This window comes from Triticum dicoccoides, chromosome 7B (assembly GCF_002162155.2).
Source record: "Triticum dicoccoides isolate Atlit2015 ecotype Zavitan chromosome 7B, WEW_v2.0, whole genome shotgun sequence".
Classification (NCBI taxonomy): Eukaryota; Viridiplantae; Streptophyta; class Magnoliopsida; order Poales; family Poaceae; genus Triticum; species Triticum dicoccoides.
The window spans coordinates 218855492-218875064 of NC_041393.1; the positions used below are offsets into that span (position 1 = coordinate 218855492).

The 19573-nt window shown below is 38.5% G+C and overlaps 1 protein-coding gene across 1 annotated transcript; it reads left to right on the forward strand.

Moving 5' to 3' along the window:
- Positions 1–8936: 8936 nt before the first annotated feature.
- LOC119341858 lies at positions 8937–10633 on the forward strand. Its single transcript, XM_037613708.1, has 2 exons — positions 8937–9161; positions 9285–10633. Exon 2 carries the CDS (start codon positions 9516–9518, stop codon positions 10566–10568), a length of 1053 nt encoding a protein of 350 aa, XP_037469605.1. The 5' UTR covers positions 8937–9161; positions 9285–9515; the 3' UTR covers positions 10569–10633.
- The last annotated feature ends 8940 nt before the right edge of the window (positions 10634–19573 follow it).

Here is a 19573-nt window from a genome sequence, read left to right on the forward strand (position 1 = left end):
ACATCTTTCACGTTCGCCCGTGCAGTCCACTTGCCCTTCAGAAGTTCATGGGCGGTCTGGACGTTGCTCAAGGTGAACGGGGAAGGAGGATTTGCTCTGAAGGTCGATGCAGAGTTATTCCAAGAAGCTACCGTGGATGAAGCAACCTTGCGCACACTCCTCCTTGCTCGAATTGGTTTGATGTCGAGGCAGCACCAATCCACATCTGATGAAGTACAGCTAATTGCAGGCCCGGAGGAGTTCGGTGGCAGCGCTATCGAGCTGCTGCCGTGGAAGAAGGCCGATAGGCTGGTGTTGCTCGGTGCCTGACGCAGAAGAAGGCCGAGAGGCGACGGGCGGCGTCGCTGCCTGGCCGCCGCCGCAGAAGAAGGCCGGGAGCGGAGGGGCGGCGTCGCTGCCGGCCGCTGCCGCGGAAGAAGGCCGGTAGGGTAGGGGCGGCGTCGCTTCCAGGCCGCCGCCGCGGGAGAAAGCGGGGAGGGGAAGGGCGGCACCGCTACCAGGCCGCCGCCGCGGAAGAAGGCCGGGAGGGGAGGGGCGGCGGCGCGCCCAGGCCGCTGCCGCGGTAGAAGGCTGGGAGGGGAGGGGCGCTGGCGCGCCCAGGCCGCTACCGCGGTAAAAGGCCGGGAGGGGAGGGGCGATGGCGCGATCTGTTGGTGGTGTGCAGAATAAGGTCTTATGGGGTGTTATCATAATAGACCCACCCTATATATATATATATATATATATATATATATATATATATATATATATATATATATATATATATATATATAGGATAAAATGAAAAAGGGAAAGGTGAAGATCACCATGACTCTTGCATAAAGTAAAAGACATAAAGTAAAAGATAGGCCCTTCGCAGAGGGAAGCAGAGGTTGTCATGCGCTTTTATGGTTGGATGCACAAAATCTTAATGCAAAAGAACGTCACTTTATATTGCCACTTGTATATGGACCTTTATTATGCAGTCCGTCGCTTTTATTGCTTCCATAACAAGATCATATAAAGCTTATTTTCTTCACACTAATAGATCATACATATTTAGAGAGCAATTTTTTATTGCTTGCACCGATGACAACTTACTTGAAGGATCTTACTCAATCCATAGGTAGGTATGGTGGACTCTCATGGCAAAATTGGGTTTAAGGATATTGGGAAGCACAAGTAGTATCTCTACTTGGTGCAAGGAATTTGGCTAGCATGAGGGGGAAAGGCAAGCTCAACATGTTTGAATGATCCATGACAATATACTTTAACTAAGATGTGAGAAAACATAACCCATTATGTTGTCTTCCTTGTCCAACATCAACTCTTTAGCATGTCATACTTAATGAGTGCTCACAATTATAAAAGATGTCTAAGATAGTATATTTATATGTGAAATCTCTCTTCCTTCAATATTCTTTCATGAATTGTTCAAATGACCAATACAATGCTTGCTAACCTTCAATAAATTTACAACCTCTACTTCTTAGATGTGAAGTCATTACTCCCCATGGGATAAGAAAATGATACATATATAATTCCAGATTTATGACTTTCAACTCATTCAACCATATACTCATAGGATATAAGTGAAGCACACGAGTAAATGACAAACTACTCCAAAAAGATATAAGTGATGATCAATGAGCAGCTAAATAATTGTGTAACTATGTGAAGACTCTCTCTCATTTAAGAATTTCAGATCTTGGTATTGTATTCAAACAGAAAGCAAAACAAAATAAAATGACATTGCAAGGATAGCACAACTCATGTGAAGAAGCAAAAACTTAGGCTCAATGGATACTAACCGATGGTTGTTGAAGAAGAAAGGTGGGATTCCTACCGGGGCATCCCCAAGATTAGATGCTTGAGACTTATTGATATATTATCTTGGGGTGCCTTGGGCATCCCCAAGCTTGAACTTTTGTGTCTCCTTAATTCCTCTCATATCATGGTTTCTTTTTTTATCAAAAGCTTCATCCACACCAAACTCAACAAGAACTCATGAGATAGGTTAGTATAAACCAATGCAAAACCTTATCATTTTCTACTGTAAAAAATCACTAAAATTATTATTCAACATCGCATACTAAATGCCTCTGCATATTTAATACTTCTATCCTCAAATAGAATCATTAAACAAGCAAACATATGCAAACAGTGCAAACATAACAGCAATCTGCCAAAACAGTACAGTCTGAAAAGAATGCAAGAGTATCAATACTTCCCTAACTCTAAAAATTATGAGAAAAATACCTCACTGTAGAAGATTTATCAGATCTCAATATGCAAAAAGTTTCAACATTATACCAGTCTCTGACTTTTCTAGGGAATTTTTGCAACAGCGATAAACTTTCTGTTTTCAAACAGCAACATGTAAACTAGCCAAAAAAGCATGGCAAAGGCTATCCTTGACATTTTTATTGAAAATAAAGATGCGAAACATTATTATAAATAACCAAAAAGCAAATACTAACAAAAGAAAATGACGCTCCAAGCAAAACACATATCATGTGATGAATAAAAATATAGCTCCAAGTAAAGTTACTGATGAACGAAGACGAAAGAGGGATGCCATCCGGGGCATCCCCAAGCTTAGGCTCTTGGTTGTCCTTGAATATTACCTTGGGGTGCCTTGGCCATCCCCAAGCTTAGGCTATTGCCACTACTTATTCCATAGTCCATCGAATCTTTACCCAAAACTTGAAAACTTCACAACACAGAACTCAACAGAAAAACTCGTAAGCTCCGTTAGTATAAGAAAATAAAACCACCACTTACGTACTGTAATGAACTCATTCTAAATTCATATGGGTGTAATATCTACTTATTCTAACTTATATATGGTTCATACCCTCCTATACTATTCATAGATTCATCAAAATAAGCAAACAACACATAGAAAACAGAATCTGTCAAAAATAGAAGAGTCTGTAGTAATCTGTATCAAACGTATACTTCTGGAACTCCGCAAATCCTACCAAATTAGGAAGTCCTAAGCAATTTGTGTAAACATCCATAGCAAAAAGAATCAGATCAGAAGCACGTTTCTGTGAATTAAACAAACTAATTTACTGGGTGTAAAAGTTTCCGATTCTCAGCAGGATCAACACAACTATCACCGTAAGCTATCCTAAAAGTCTTACTTGGCACTTTATTGAAACAAAAGCTATAAGACATGATTACTACAGTAGCATAATCATGTGGACACACAAAAACAGTAAGGGTAAATATTGGGTTGTCTCCCAACAAGCGCTTTTCTTTAATGCCTTTCTAGCTAGGCATGATGATGACAATGATGCTCACATAAAAGATAAGAATTGAAAAAAACATAATGGGAGCATCATGAAGCATATGACTAGCACATTTAAGCCTAACCCACTTCCTATGCATAGGGATTTTGTGAGCAAACAACTTATGGGAACAATAATCAACTAGCAAAGGAAGGTAAAACAAGCATAGCTTCAAGATTTTCAACACATAGAGAGGAAACTTGACATTATTGCAATTCCTACAAGCATATATTCCTCCCTCATAATAATTTTCAGTAGCATCATGAATGAATTCAACAATATAACCAGCACCTAAAGCATTCTTTTCATGATCTACAAGCATAGAAAATTTACTATTCTCCACATAAGCAAAATTCTTCTCATTCGGAATAGTGGGAGTATCATAAGAGACTTGAACACTAAAAATTGTTTCCAAATTAAAAGAGTAATGTCCATAAAAAGGGTAATTATAATCATGACAGTTTATAAATATAATCATCACTACTTTGTATATCATAAGTTTCATCACAATAATCATCATAAGTAGACTCTTCGTTCTCATCATAATCGATTGAAACCTCTCCCAAGATAGTGGAATCATCACTAAATAAAGTTGACACTTTTCCAAATCCACGTCCATATTCATCACAATAAGATTCAGCATCCTCCAAAATAGTGGGATCGCTACTTCCTAAAGTTGACACTCTTCCAAACCCACTTTCATCAATATAATCATCATAGGTAAGAGGCATGCTATCATCATAACAACTTTGCATATCAAAACTTGGGGGGCTAAAAATATCATCTTTATTAAACATAGCATCCCCAAGCTTGGGACAAACATTAATTGCAGCAAATATATTCTCAAATATTTCATCCTCATCAAACATAGCTTCCCCAAGCTTGGGCCTTTTCATATCATAAGCATAATCACTCTCATCATTAATAGTATGGATAGCACCAATAGTATAGCAATTATCATCATCACAATGAGTAGTAGGAGCAACATCATTCGAGAAAGATACCTTTTTACCTTTGTTGCTCCTTCTTTTCCTTTTCACATTATGTGTGGGTTCGACCTTCTTCTTTGAGCTCCTTATAGATGAGATTGGTTGAATAGAAAGCTCCTCCTCGTTACCTGATTCATCATAAGAAATAATAGGAGGATATTGGGAAGTATCTTCCCTTTCATTAGTATTCTCATCATCTTCTATTTGCTTTCTTTTCTTTATGTAATTGGCCATATAAGGATTTTCAATGCAATTCACCGCACAATACATATAAATCTTCTCTAGATCAAAATCAAGAAATCTATCAAGATTAAATTTTGGAATACCCTCAGTTATATGTTTCATTTCCTCATACCCCAAAAGAAGACTAAGCTCTTTATGATGCAAGGGTAATCAAGTTATCACAATTTTTGGACACGATTCGATCATGAAACAATTTGCATTGGAGATTTAAATGACCAGTTCATTGCAAAGTTCACAAGGAGCATGAAAAATATTGAATCTTTCGGCACAATCATAAAGACTTTCTTGCAAACCTTTAGTTTCTAAATACTTATGCCTCTTGCAATATCTATTTGCCCTATTTGGTGTGTACTTGCAAACCCAATCTACTCCACAAAAATCAACATGCTTATAAGAGATATTTTCATCATAACTAGTGCAATCATCATTAGTACTATGGATATTCAAAGAGTTCATACTAACAACATTGCAATCATGCTCATCATTCAAAGATTTAGTATCAAACATTCTATACATTTCTTCTTCTAGCACTTGAGCACAATTTTCCTTTTCATCAAACTCACGAAAGATATTAAAAAGATGAAGCGTATGAGACAAACTTAACTCCATTTTTTTCTAGTTTTCTTTTATAAACTAAACTAGTGATAAAACAAGAAACATAAAGATTCGATTGCAAGATCTAAAGATATACCTTCAAGCACTCACCTCCCCGGCAACGGTGCCAGAAAAGAGCTTGATGTCTACTACACAACCTTCTTCTTGTAGACGTTGTTCGGCCTCCAAGTGCAGAGGTTTGTAGGACAGTAGCAAATTTCCCTCAAGTGGATGACCTAAGGTTTATCAATCCGTGGGAGGCGCAAGATGAAGATGGTCTCTCTCAAACAACCCTGCAACCAAATATCAAAGAGTCTCTTTTGTCCCCAACACACCCAATACAATGGTAAATTGTATAGGTGCACTAGTTCGGCGAAGAGATAGTGATACAAGTGCAATATGGATAGTAGATAAAGGTTTTTGTAATCTGAAAATATGAAAATAGCAAGGTAACTAATGATAAAAGTGAGCGTAAACGGTATTGCAATGGTAGGAAACAAGGCATAGGGTTCATACTTTCACTAGTGCAAGTTCTCTCAACAATAATAACATAGATAGATCACGTACCAATCCCGCAACATGCAACAAAGAGTCACTCCAAAGCAACTAATAGCGGAGAACAAACGAAGAGATTATGGTAGGGTATGAAACCACCTCAAAGTTATCCTTTCCGTTCTATCTATTCAAGAGTCCGTAGTAAAATAACATGAAGCTATTCTTTCCGTTCAATCTATCATAGAGTTCATACTAGAATAACACCTTAAGACACAAATCAACCAAAACTCTAAAGTCACCTAGATACTCCATTGTCACCTCAAGTATCCGTGGGCATGATTATACGATATGCATCGCACAATCTCAGATTCATCTATTCAACCAACACAAAGTACTTCAAAGAGTGCCCCAAAGTTTCTACCGGAGAGTCAAGACAAAAACGTGTGCCAACCCCTATGCATAGGTTCATGGGCGGAACCTGCAAGTTGATCACCAAAACATACATCAAGTGGATCACGTGATATCCCATTGTCACCACAGATAAGCACGGCAAGACATACATCAAGTGTTCTCAAATCCTTAAAGACTCAATCCAACAAGATAACTTCAAAGGGAAAACTCAATTCATCACAAGAGTGTAGAGGGGGAGAAACATCATAAGATCCAATTATAATAACAAAGCTCGTGATACATCAAGATCGTGCCATAGAGAGAACACGAGAGAGAGAGAGAGATCAAACACATAGCTACTGGTACATGCCCTCAGCCCCGAGGGTGAACTACTCCCTCCTCGTCATGGAGAGCGCCGAGATGATGAAGATGGCCACCGATGAGGGATCCCCCTCCAGTAGGGTGCTGGAACGGGCTTCCGAGAGGTTTTTGGTGGCTAAAGAGGCTTGCGACGGCGGAACTCCCGATCTATCTTCGTATTCAATGGTTTTAGGGTATATGGGAATATATAGGCGAAAGAGTCAGTCGAGGGAGCCACGAGGGGCCCACGAGACAAGGGAGTGCACCCAGGGGGGTGGGCGCGCCCTCCTATCTCCTGGCCTCCTCAAAGATTCCCTGGCTTGTACTTCAAGTCTCCCGGATCATGTTCGTTCCAAAAATCACGCTGCCGAAGGTTTCGTTCCGTTTGGACTCCGTTTGATATTCCTTTTCTTTGAAATACTGAAACAGGCAATAAAACAACAATATGGGTTGAGCCTCCGGTTAATAGGTTAGTCCCAAAAGTAATATAAAAGTGTATAATAAAGCCCATAATCATTCAAAACAGATAATAAAATAGCATGAATGCTTCATAAATTATAGATACGTTGGAGACGAACACCTATTCTTCTCATTGTAATCTCTACTTAAACATGTTCCTTAATGCTATATACTATTATCCAATGATGTGTGGCAATCCTATGATGTTTGAGTAGATTCATTTTGTCCTATGGGTTGATTGATGATCGTGATTGGTTTGAGTTGTATGTTTTATTTTGGTATTGTCCTATGGTTCCTTCCATGCCGCACACACATGGGGGTTTCCCGCTGTAGGGTGTTGCAATACGTTCATGATTCGCTTATAGTGGGTTGCGAGAGTGACAGAATCTTAAACCTGAGTAAGGGGGTTGTTGCGTATGGGAATAAAGGGGACTTGTTGCTTAATTCTATGGTTGGGTTTACCTTAATGATTTATAGTATTTGCGGACGCTTGCTAGAGGTCCAATCATAAGTTCATATGATCCAAGTATAGAAAGTATGTTAGCTCATGCTTCTCCCTCATATAAAATTGCAATAATGATTACCGGTCTAGTTATCAATTGTCTACGGACAAATATTTCTCTTTGTGTTACAAAAATCCTTCTACTAAACTCTTTTATTATGTTGAAAATTACTCCTACTTTTATTCTCGCTAATTAATTCTAGTCTTATTGTTGCAAACTTATCCTATAACACCTACAAAATAGTTTCATACTTGTTCTAGGTAAAGCAAACATTAAGTGTGCATAAAGTTGTATCGGCGGTCGATAGAACTTGAAGGAGATATTAATTATACCTTTAGATCCTTGTTGGGTTTGACACTCTTACTTATCGAAAGAGGCTACAATTGATCCCGTATACTTGTGGGTTATCAGTGATGGATCAAATCGAGGCTGGGCGGGGATGTCAATTTTGTGGGCTAGCTCAGGGGTAGGATCGCGGTGGGAGATTAGGGCACGATGGCGGCTGGCCGAAGGGGAAGAGGTCCATGGCATGGCCTAACGGAGGTATGGAGCTCCTCGCGGTGGTCGATGGTGGGAGACAGGGGAAGGCACGGCTACGGGCGGGCGGGTAGGCTGCTGAAACAGGCGGGCTGCTGCGGACGGGCTAGTGCGTCAGGCGTCTACTGCCAGTGAGATGAGGTCGGCAGAGAGAGATAGATCAGATGTAGGTCATGAGTTAGAGAGATAGAGAGGAGAATGAGAGATTTTTTTCTTTTTCTGTTGAGTCCCATGTGCAATGGTTAGAGGTGGGTGGGAGAGTTTTTTATTTTCCCTTTTCTTTGGGTGAGTCCCCACATGTATGTGACATAAGCAGTGAGGGGTACAAATGTCCAAAGAATATCTCATAGACGGGCAAAAGCCTTTGACAAGTGGAAACGGCACGGAAGGGCATTTCTGTAAGGCCACCAAACAGAAGAGGGGCAAACTTAAGCACATTATTTTTTTTGAGCTAAAGATGAGAGTGAGCGCAAATTAGGAATTTTTTTTTGGAATTGCCCCTATTGAGTTAATGCATTCGCGTCAATAGAAGGAAGAAAATAATTTGGGTTGCTTGTTTGACCCTCACTAATTAATACGTACATATCTAGTGATAAATAATAACTGAAAGGTGCTAATTAGATATTACAAACTAGACATGATGCACTAATGGTTTAAATTTCTAGATTAATTTATCAATAGTGTACTTATGTTGTCATGAATATGATATAATCGATTCCATTTACCAGAGAATTCTTATATTTCTTTTATGTAAGAATTTCTTCCTCAAGAAAATAATGTGGTCTTGATTATTCTAATGCAACCACAAAGTGGACATGATATCAAAGGTTTTATTATGTGCAACACTGAATATTAATCATTTTGATGGAATTAAGTGAATATGTTATCTTTATTTATGATCTTTCATTACATACAATGTATATCTTTTTATTAAAATGATTTGCAAATATTTGCACACCTATTAATTTGTGAATATAAAATAAGTAACCCATCTTGATGGGCCAGCCCAGTTACCCACCCCCTCCCCCAGCGTGCTATAAATAATGACTCCCACAATCCTTTTTTAACCTAGAAGCCAACCACACCCCTTCCCTCCCCATTCATACCCGCCGCCACCTAGAATGAAACCCTAAACTTGTTCTTCCCTTTCGTTTTTATCACCACCAAACATCTATTTGTCATCTTCGCGGCGGAACCAACCAACAACCATTCCCACTCTAGTCACTGTTTTCTTTGAATTTGGTCAATTTCCCACCATCTCTTCCAGAAAGCAAAACGAGGTCTCCATCGGACATAGCTCATAACCAAATCAAGAGGTATGGACACCTTGTTCAATATACGAGAAGTTTTATTAGTTTCCTCGAATTTAGATTATCACAATTTCAGTAATTTCCATTGTATACCTAACTTTACTTTTAAATTGTTAAAAACATATGCAGTGCCTTGATCAGACGAAAGGGAGCTATCTATTTTTGGTATCTTCATAGATCATGGACATTGTGTGCTCCCATGCCAGCACAAAATGGAGAGACTGGGCCAAACTATGTACAGATCTTGCAAAGGAAATCTCCAATTGACTACTCACCTTTGACATTGCAGACTACATCCGCTTTCGGGCAACTTGCAAGCCATGGAGTGACTTCACTGATGACTCCCGTACATGTGATGTGATGGTCATTCGCTTTCGCCCGCGCAAGTGGATCACGCTCGCTCACTGTGCATCCCCGTCACGGTGGACCCTTCTCAATGTCACCACCGGTGCTCGTACCAACATTGATTTCCCGGATCTGGACGCCCACCATTACCTCGGCACGGCCGATGGCCTCCTTGTCCTTGGCCATAAGCGCACTAATATCATTCATCTTCTCCACCCATTCATCGGTAAGACCACTGAGTTCCCTTCACACTACGCACCATCCACATTGAATAGGAGCCTCCGAGTGAACTTATCTGCCATCAATGGTGCCGGCACCGATGACTCGACTATTCTCAGTACGCTCGTCATTAGTCTAAGAAATGGTTTGCGTCAATTTATTTGTGCCAAGCCTAGTGACAAGCTTTGGGCTTTTGTGCAAGCTATCAACCAACACTCAGCTAGCATTGTTGACAAGGTTAGAGGCCACTCACCGCTGACCTTTGGAGGGCGATGCTACTTCACGACATCGGACGGCATGATAATTGCATTGGATTTAACCCCTGGGGTTGAACCTCATATGGTTTGCCTCCTCGATAAAGACCCATGGTTGGTGAACCATCAGGAAACAATAATTTACTCCTATCTTGTTAGGTCCCATGATCAAATGCTCATGCTGAGGTACCTCTTCGGTATGAACCTTCTCCGGGAAGGTGGATTCAATGAAGAAGATATATTCATGTGCCAAGATTGCCCATCCCTTGTGGAGGTGCTTGAGGTGGACCTCCCTAGGAGAAGATTGGTGACACAACATGGAATTGGTAGCCGTTGTGCAGCATTCGTTGGCGCCTCTCACACAGTCATGGTATCCACTGAGAAATTCCCTCGGATCATTTCCAATGCAGTATACCTCAACTATTTTATGCAAGGATTATTTCGTCATTTTGGTGCCTACTGCTTTGAAGATAAGACAGCTATATCTGCAAGAAACTTTCAAGATCGTCGAATTGGCAAAAACTCTCCTTGTGCATGCCACTGGGAGCTTGAAGATTATCTTATGTGTGATGTTGAGAAGGGCTACCATATGTAAGGCCATAAATTCACTACTCGCGACATTTATGGGCAATTCATCTGCTTCAAAAATAAAATGTTCATTCTACTATGTAAAATTTCATCCTAGATGTAGTTGCATCAATAAAGAATGGGAGACTCCCTCTCTCAAATGTTAAAACTATTGTATATCGAACCTTCTAATTTCCTAGTCGCTTGAGAAATAGGTCATTTCTTACAAAACATTTTTTCTTCTAAATAGATCATTTGATTAGTCTGCTTCACATGAAAATTCCTGGTAATCAAGCCATATCTTACCATCGTGATTTAGCTGTAAAGTCGATGACCATATGTCACATCCCAAAATTCTAAAACTAGGATCTGAACATATAATACATATGCATGCCATGTTTTCACTGCATTTGGGATCTTTAGAAGTTAATCTAGTTATATAAGGAACCATAATTGAATTCAGGGATTTGTTTAATATTTCATATTAAGTCCATTTACATAAGATAATTCCTCAAACCTGCATTGGGGCTGCAAATATATTTATTATGATCTATAATAGCCCCAGTATTTTCACGCTAGTTTTTGGATTTTTACCACTTGAATTTGGAAATATTTAAACCTAGTTCAAAATTCATAACACAGATCAGAGAGAAAATAAAAAAGCAGTATTCACTATGCCGACGACGTAGCCCAATAGCACTTCCCAGACGGCCACCACCGCACTTTTGGCCCACGGATTACTCACCCAACTAGACTAGTATGCATGACACGACTAAGTTGTTAGCGTCTAATCTTCATAAGATCCAACGGCGGACAACATGCCCGATCCCCCACAGCCACTGACATGTGGGCTGACCCCATCATCACCAATCTTTTCCGATTTTGCCAGCGCATGTACCCCCACATGATCCCACTCTTAGTATGATGCAGTGCCCCAATGGCCATCCCGACCCCACGGTTAAATAGCCATTGATGCCATAGACCAATCATCGGGACCCTAGTCCCTCAATTCCACCAGGTTGCTCGCAAACCACCCACTTCCGCTGCCTTCGTAGCTAACTCTGGTAAATGATTCTGGTGACCCCATGTAAATTCCTTGCCCATCCTTATTTCCATCCCACCCATGCACTCTAGCACAACATTCCGACAACATGATTGTGTCCAACACAATCCCGGACCACGACTTCAACCACCTCGATGCACTTCAACCTCCATGATCTCCATTCCAGTGAGTTAAGGATGAGGTCAAGCCTCTAACATTATCCAATCGCTCAAATATGACATTCCACATCATGTTGACCCATCGACGTAACCATGTATAGTACCATGACATCACTAACTCTGGTGAAACTTGGACACTTCCTACACTGAACGCAACTCTAGCGAGGAATTTCGGCCAACGCTGGTGTGCCCTTGCACCACTGTCACCATCGTGTGACCACACTCTGGCAAGTATAACGCATGCAACTCTGGGTCCCTCTATAGCACCATACTTGATGTCGTCTCCGTGGAGAAACTCCGTTTGGCCAAACCCTAGAGCCAACGTGGCCACACCAGGGCATCCATCAAGCTAGATCACACACCTACATTTTAATTCAACTAAACCAGTATGTTTAATTTAGAGCCATACATTGCTCCTCGATACGATGAAATAGATTGGTCACCATTCTGATTTTCTTGAATTAAATGAAATCAATATTAATTAATTACTTTTGTAGAAAAGACCCTGCAACTTAAAACAAACATAACTTTTTATGTAAGTCCATGTTAGGTTATTATTTTTACATATTGACCCTCATTAGATGCACTATTCAACCGTACCAATTCAAATTTGAGTGAAACTTTTTGTAAAATGGTCCTTTAGATCTTAATTTTCATAGTCTAACATTTAAATTTAAACCTAACCAAACTTCAGATTCATAGCGGAAACTACTGCCATGGCAGTAATTTTCACTCTTTTTTCACTAGCATGGCCAAGTTTCACGAATCCTCCCATGGAAGCCATTTTCTTATCTCATGGAATAGGTTCTAGAACCAATTCAAAATATTTTTGAATTGATTGTAACTGTTGGAATATGATTAAAAAAATTTGAATTCTTTTTTATATGTGTTCCAAAAGTTCACAAAAGACCAACATAACCTTATTTGAATTAAAACCTCATTGGACCTAGTATTTAAATCACACGTCCAGATAAAATGAATATTTTTTACAAATATATTAAAATTCTAATCACTATCTATTTGAACTTCCAAGACCAACTCTAACCTATCACGTTTGAAATATTTCAAATTTTAATTCGAACCTAGTTGAATCTGAACTTCTAGCCCCAATCAAATTTCAACACGGATACTTTTTTTGCATTCATTGAAATGTTGAACCCAAAACATTCGAACCTTCTGAATTCAAGTGGGGTCATTAAAAATTGAATTGTTTTAAAATGTGAATAAACCCTTGTTTGATCTTAATTCAAAAACTACATACCCAAATGCCATAATTTTCTTTTGCACATTGGATCATGTGTTGTCTCTTAACTAATATTTGGTTATTTTTGTTTTTATGCAAGTTTTCCCTTCACATGAATTATTGGTTCTTATGTAAGTACTCTTTTAAGTATAGATCATTAGGAGTGCTAGCCCTACTATTGTGAAGAGTGTACCTTTGACAGCAAGAACCATGGCAAGTGGACCATTTTGACAATAACACCTTATTTTCATTATGCATGTAGTATTCCATGATAGGGTGTGGGTTTAGGACTATACTATTAATATGCTATGCTATTAAACATAGTAGGGTAGCCATATTATCTGTACCATGTTCCTTGTCACGAATGTGTTGTTACACTTCTTAGCATTGCTATGATTATAAACAGGGAGGGAGCACCAGTTGTGGAACAGGATACTTTACTGATGGATATTCAACGACAACTTTTCTAGTGAATCATCTGGGAGTATTGGTTATTGGGGTGAGCGAGTTCAAGTTGGTGGGTGATGTCGCTTGAAGCTACGTCGGTATTTCCCCAAAGAGGAAGGGATGATGTAGCACAACGGCAGTAGGTATTTCCCTCATATATGAAACCAAGGTTATCGAACCAGTAGGAGAACCAAGCAACACAACGTAAAGAACCCCTGCACACAAATAACAACACCTTGCAACCCGACGTGTTAAAGGGGTTGTGAATCCCTTTCGGGGTACGGCACCTCAAGATAGGCAAAGGACGTGAGGTAAATTTGTAGTAGATTGATAGATCGAACGCCAAATAAAATAAATAAGAGTAAATTTCATCAAGATATTTTTGTATTTTTGGTTTAATAGATCTGAAAATAAACACAAGGAAAAAGTAGATCGCAAGGCAGATATATGAGAAAGAAGACCCGGGGGCCGTAGGTTTCACTAGTGGCTTCTCTCGAGAAAGATAGCAAACGGTGGGTAAACAAACTACTGTTGGGCAATTGATAGAACTTCAAATAATTATGACGATATCCAGGCAATGATCATTACATAGGCATCACGTCCATGATTACTAGACCGACTCCTGCCTGCATCTACTACTATTACTCCACACATCGTCCGCTATCCAGCATGCATCTAGTGTATTAAGTTCATGGAAAATGGAGTAATTCAATAAGAACGATGACATGATGTAGACAAGATCCGTTTATCTATTGCGTAGATATAGATCCCATCTTTTTATCCTTAGTAGCAACGATACATACGTGTCGGTTACCTTTCTGTCACTGGGATCAAGCACCGTAAGATCGAACCCACTACCGGACACCTCTTCCCATTGCAAGATAAATAGATCAAGTTGGCCAAACAAAACCCAAATGTTGGAGAAGAAATACGAGGCTACAAGAGATCATGCATATAAGAGATCAAACAAACTCAAATAACTTTCATGGATATAAAAAGATATAACTGATCATAAACTCGAAGTTCATCAGATCCCAACAAACACACCGCAAAAGAGTTACATCATATGGATCTCCAAGAGACCATTGTATTAAGAATTCAGCGAGAGAGAGAAAGCCATCTAGCTACTAACTACGGACCCCGAAGGTCTACAAAGAACTACTCACGCATCATCAGAGAGGCACCAATGGAAGTGGTGAACCCCTCCGTGATGGTGTCTAGATTGGATCTGGTGGTTCTAGACTCTACGACGGCTGGATGAATATTTCGCCGACTCCCCTAGGGTTTCTGGAATATTGGGGTATTTATAGAGCAAAGAGGCGGTCCGGGGGGGCACCCGAGGTGGGCACAACCCACCAGGGTGCGCCTGGGCCTCCTGGCGCGCCCTGGTGGGTTGTCCCCTCCTCGGGACTCCCCCCAGGTGCAACCAGGGCCAAAATTCTTCCTTTTGGTCCATAAAAAATCATTGTAAAGTTTCGTGGCATTTGGACTTTGTCTGATATTGATTTCCTACAATGTAAAAAACATGTAGAAAACAACAACTGGCACTTGGCACTATGTCAATAGGTTAGTGCCAAAAAATGATATAAAATGACTATAAACGATTATAAAACATCCAAGATTGATAATAAACAACATGGAATAATCAAAAATTATAGATACGTTGGAGACGTATCAGCATCCCCAAGCTTAACTCATGCTCGTCCTCGAGTAGGTAAGTGACAAAAACAGAATTTTTGATGTGGAGTGCTGTTTATCGTGTCATATCATATTCTTTTCTTTATAGCATGGACATTTAGACTTTTATGTGATTCAAAGCAATAGTCTAGTTTTGACATGATAATTTAGATACTCAAGCATATCAACAAGCAACCATGTCTTTCAATATATCAATGCTAAAACAAGTTATCCCTAGGCCATCATGCTCAAACATTGATCCATTCATGAAACACACTCGAATATTAGCTAGACCCAAAACTTAAGTACGATCATATTGCCTCCTAGTTGGTGCTTTTATAAGAGAGGATGGAGACTCAATTTCAAAAAATAAAAATTGCATAAAGTAAAAGAAAGGCCCTTCGCAGAGGGAAGTAGGGATTTGTAGAGGTGCCACAGCTCAAAGCGAAACATTAGAGATAAAAACATTTTGGGAGGTGTATCCATCCCACCAACAAAACTGACTCAGAGTTCCCAACACTTTCCATGCTAAATATATCATAGGCGGTTCCCAAACAGAAAATAAAGTTTATTCCTTTTTCCACCATACTTTCACTTTCCATGGCTAGCCGTATCCACGGTTTCCCTCCATACCAACACTTCCAAGGAATTTATTATTTGACAACATAAAGTAAATTCATTTTTGCATTTTGGGACTAGGCATCCCTAAAACCTTTGCCTTAAGAATAAACATATTTTCGTGAGAATAACACATCCAGCATGGAAAATATTAGCTACTCGTTACCATTCCGAGAGTGAAACAAACACACAAAAGAGAAGTTTATTTTGAAAATTAGAGATTGCGCATGCAAATTTGCATAGAACGGCAAAGGAATATCGCATTTAGGTAGATATAGTGGACTCATGTGGCAAAACTGGTTTAAAGGATTTTGGATGCACAAGTAGAGGTCATACTTGGTGCAAAATGAAGGCTAGCAAAAAGATTGAGAATCGACCAACCAAGAAATGAATAATCTCATAAGAAAGCATTAAGCATAATTAACACTGAATAATGCACCACTAGTAGGGTATAATTTTCATTGCATGATTATTGACTTTCATGCAGGCATAAGGAATCACAAACCTTAACACCAATATTCTTACTAGAGCACAATTACTCATCAACATAACTCACATATCACATCATCATATCTCAAAACTATTACTAAGAATCAAGTTTATTTTGTCCAATGATCTTCATGACATATATTTTCTTCTTTATTTATCCTTCTTGGATATCTATCACTTTGGGACTAATTTTCATGTGTTGCTTTTCATAAGTTCAAACAAATATAAGTGAAGATCATGAGCATAACATATTTTCTTTCTCTCAAAATAATTTAAGTGAAGAAAGAGAAAATTTATTCAAAATTTTACTAACTCTCAAATAATAAGTGAAGCAAGAGATCATTTCTGCAAAAATACTAAGCACACCATGCTCAAAATAATATAAGTGAAGCACTAGAGCAAGTCCATTGCTCATAAAAAATTAAGTGAAGCATAGAGAGCAATTCTAATAAGTCATGACATAATTTTTGCTCTCTCAAATAGGTGTGTCCAGCAAGCATTTATGAATTAAAACACAAAACAAAACAAACAAAGACACATATCATACAAGACGCTTCAAGCAAAACACATATCATGTGATGAATAAAAATATAGCCTCGAGTAAAATACCGATGGTCGTTAGAAGAGAGAGGGGATGCCACTCAGGGGCATCCCCAAGCTTAGTTGCTTGCTCATTCTTGGATAATATATTGGGATGTTTGGGCATCCCCAAGCTTAGGCTCTTCTATCCTTCTTTCATCCATCATAAGATAACCCAAAACTTGAAAACTTCAATCAGACAAAACTCAACAAAACCCTTGTGAGATCTGTTAGTAAAAGAAAGCAAACCACTATTATAAGTGTTGATTCAAACCAATTTTTTTGGTATTATATCTACTGTGTTCCAACTTTTCTATGGCAAAAACTCATCAAAGAAAACCATAGAGCCATCAAAATAAGCACACAACACAAAGAAAACAGAATCTGTTAGAACAGAACAGTCTGTAGTAATCTGGAACTTTTGAATACTTATGGAACTCCAAAAATTCTACAAAATTAGGAAGACCAACCTAATTTATATATTAATCTTCTGAAAAAAGAATCATGGCAAAAACTCTTTTCCGTGATTTATGGAAATTATTTTCGTTGGTGTAAAGTTTCTGTCTTTTTCAGCAAGATCAAACAACTATCACCCCGGAAGATCCTAAAGGCTTTACTTGGCACAAACACTAATTGAAACAAAAAACACAATCATAATAGTAGCATAAATGTGTTAACACAAAAGAACAGAAAGAAAGAAATCAAAAATAAATTTTATTCATTGGGTTGCCTCCCAACAAGCACTATAGTTTTACGCCCTTAGCTAGGCATAAAGCAAGGATCTAAGTTTTGTCATCTTTGGTGCTAGATCCATAAGATGCCATCATGATTGATTCATATGTCGGCTTAATTTTTGTTCTAGGAAAGTGTTCCATACCCTTCCTCAAAGGAAATTGGAACTTAATATTGCCTTCTTTCATATCAATCACTTCTCCGATAGTGCGTAAAAATGGTCTAGCAAGAATAATTGGACAAGACAGATTGCAATCAATATCAAGAACAATAAAATCTATGGGCACGTAGTTTCTATTTGCAATAATAAGAACATAATTAATTCTTCCCATAGGCTTTTTAATAGTAGAATCCGCCAAGTGCAAATTCAAAGAGCATTCTTCAAGATTGGTAAGGCCAAGCACATCACATAAATATTTCGGAATTGTAGAAACACTAGCACCCAAGTCACACAAAGCAAAACACTCATAATTTGTAATCTTGACTTTGATAGTAGGTTACCATTCATCATGCAATTTTCTAGGAATTGAAATTTCTAATTCCAGTTTTTCTTCCGAAGCTTTCATCATAGCGTCAACAATATGTTTAGTAAAAGCTTTATTTTGTTCATAGGCTTGGGGTGAATTTAGCATGGATTGAAACAAAGAAATACAATCAATCAAAGATCAACTATCATAACTAAAGTCTTTGTAATCAAAAAGAGTGGGCACATCACCTCTTCAAACCCACTTATATCAATTTTCTCAACAACATTTTCACCCTCTGAAATATTGGGACACCTTCTACCTAAAGTTGACTCTTCTCCAGTCCCCTTTTAATCAATCTTAATTTTACTAAACAAGGAATTAATAGAAGAAACACCAATCATTTTAAGATCTTCATCACTTTTGTGAAAGAAGTCACTAGAAAACGCTTTTTCTAAAAATTCTCTTTTAGCTCTAAGCATAGCGGTTCTTTTCTTACTTTCATCCATAGAAACACAAAGAGCTTTAATTGATTCATCTACCTTAGGCACAAAAATTTTCATCTTGAGATTTTCCACATCATGAGCAATTCTATCAACACTTCTAGACAAATCATCAATCTTATTCAACTTTTCTTCTATGGAAGTGTTGAAAACCTTTTGTTTGTTGATAAATTCTTTAATATTATTCTAAAAATCAGAGGTATTCCTATTGTTATTGTAAAATTGATTTCCATAGGAATTACCCTAATTATTAGAGGAATTACTAGGAAAAGGCCTAGGATTAAAATTACCTCTAATAGCATTGTTGTTAAAATTATTGCGAGAAATAAAATTCACATCTATGGCATCACTATTTTGCTCAATCAAAGTAGACAAAGGCATATCATTAAAATCAATAGGAGCAATTTTACTAGCAACCAATTTCATAAGAGCATCAACTTTTTCACTCAAAGAACAAATTTCTTCAACCGAATTAACCTTTTTACTAGTAGGAGCCCTTTTGGTATGCCATTGTGAATAATTTGCCATAATATTATCAAGAAATTTGGTGGCTTCACCCAAGGTAGTTTCCATAAAAGTACCATCCGCGGCCGAATCTAAAAGATTATGAGAAACAAAATTCAACCCCGCATAAATTTTTCGTATGATCATCCAAAGATTTAACACATGAGTTGGGCAATTCCTTATCATCATTTTCATCCTTTCCCAAGATTGTGAAACATGATCATGTTCAAGCTGCTTGAAATTCATGATCTGGGTTCTAAGGGAAATAATTTTTGCGGGAGGAAAATACTTAGTGATAAAAGCATATTTGCACTTATTCCAAGAATCAATACTATTGCGAGGCGAAGAAGGGAACCAATTTTTTGCAGAATCACGTGAAGAAAACAAAAATAATTTCATCTTGACCACATCATTGTCCACATCTTTTTTATTTTGCATATCGCATAATTCCATGAAGGTATTAAGATGGGATGTGGCATCCTCATTAGGATTACCAGAAAATTGGTCTTTCATAACAAGATTCAGCAAAGCAGTATTACTATCACAAGTCTTCGCA

Excerpts from the sequence above, each read along its gene's own strand:
- LOC119341858 (XM_037613708.1), top strand. The coding sequence starts at position 9,516 with ATGGTCATTCGCTTTCGCCCGCGCAAGTGGATCACGCTCGCTCACTGT.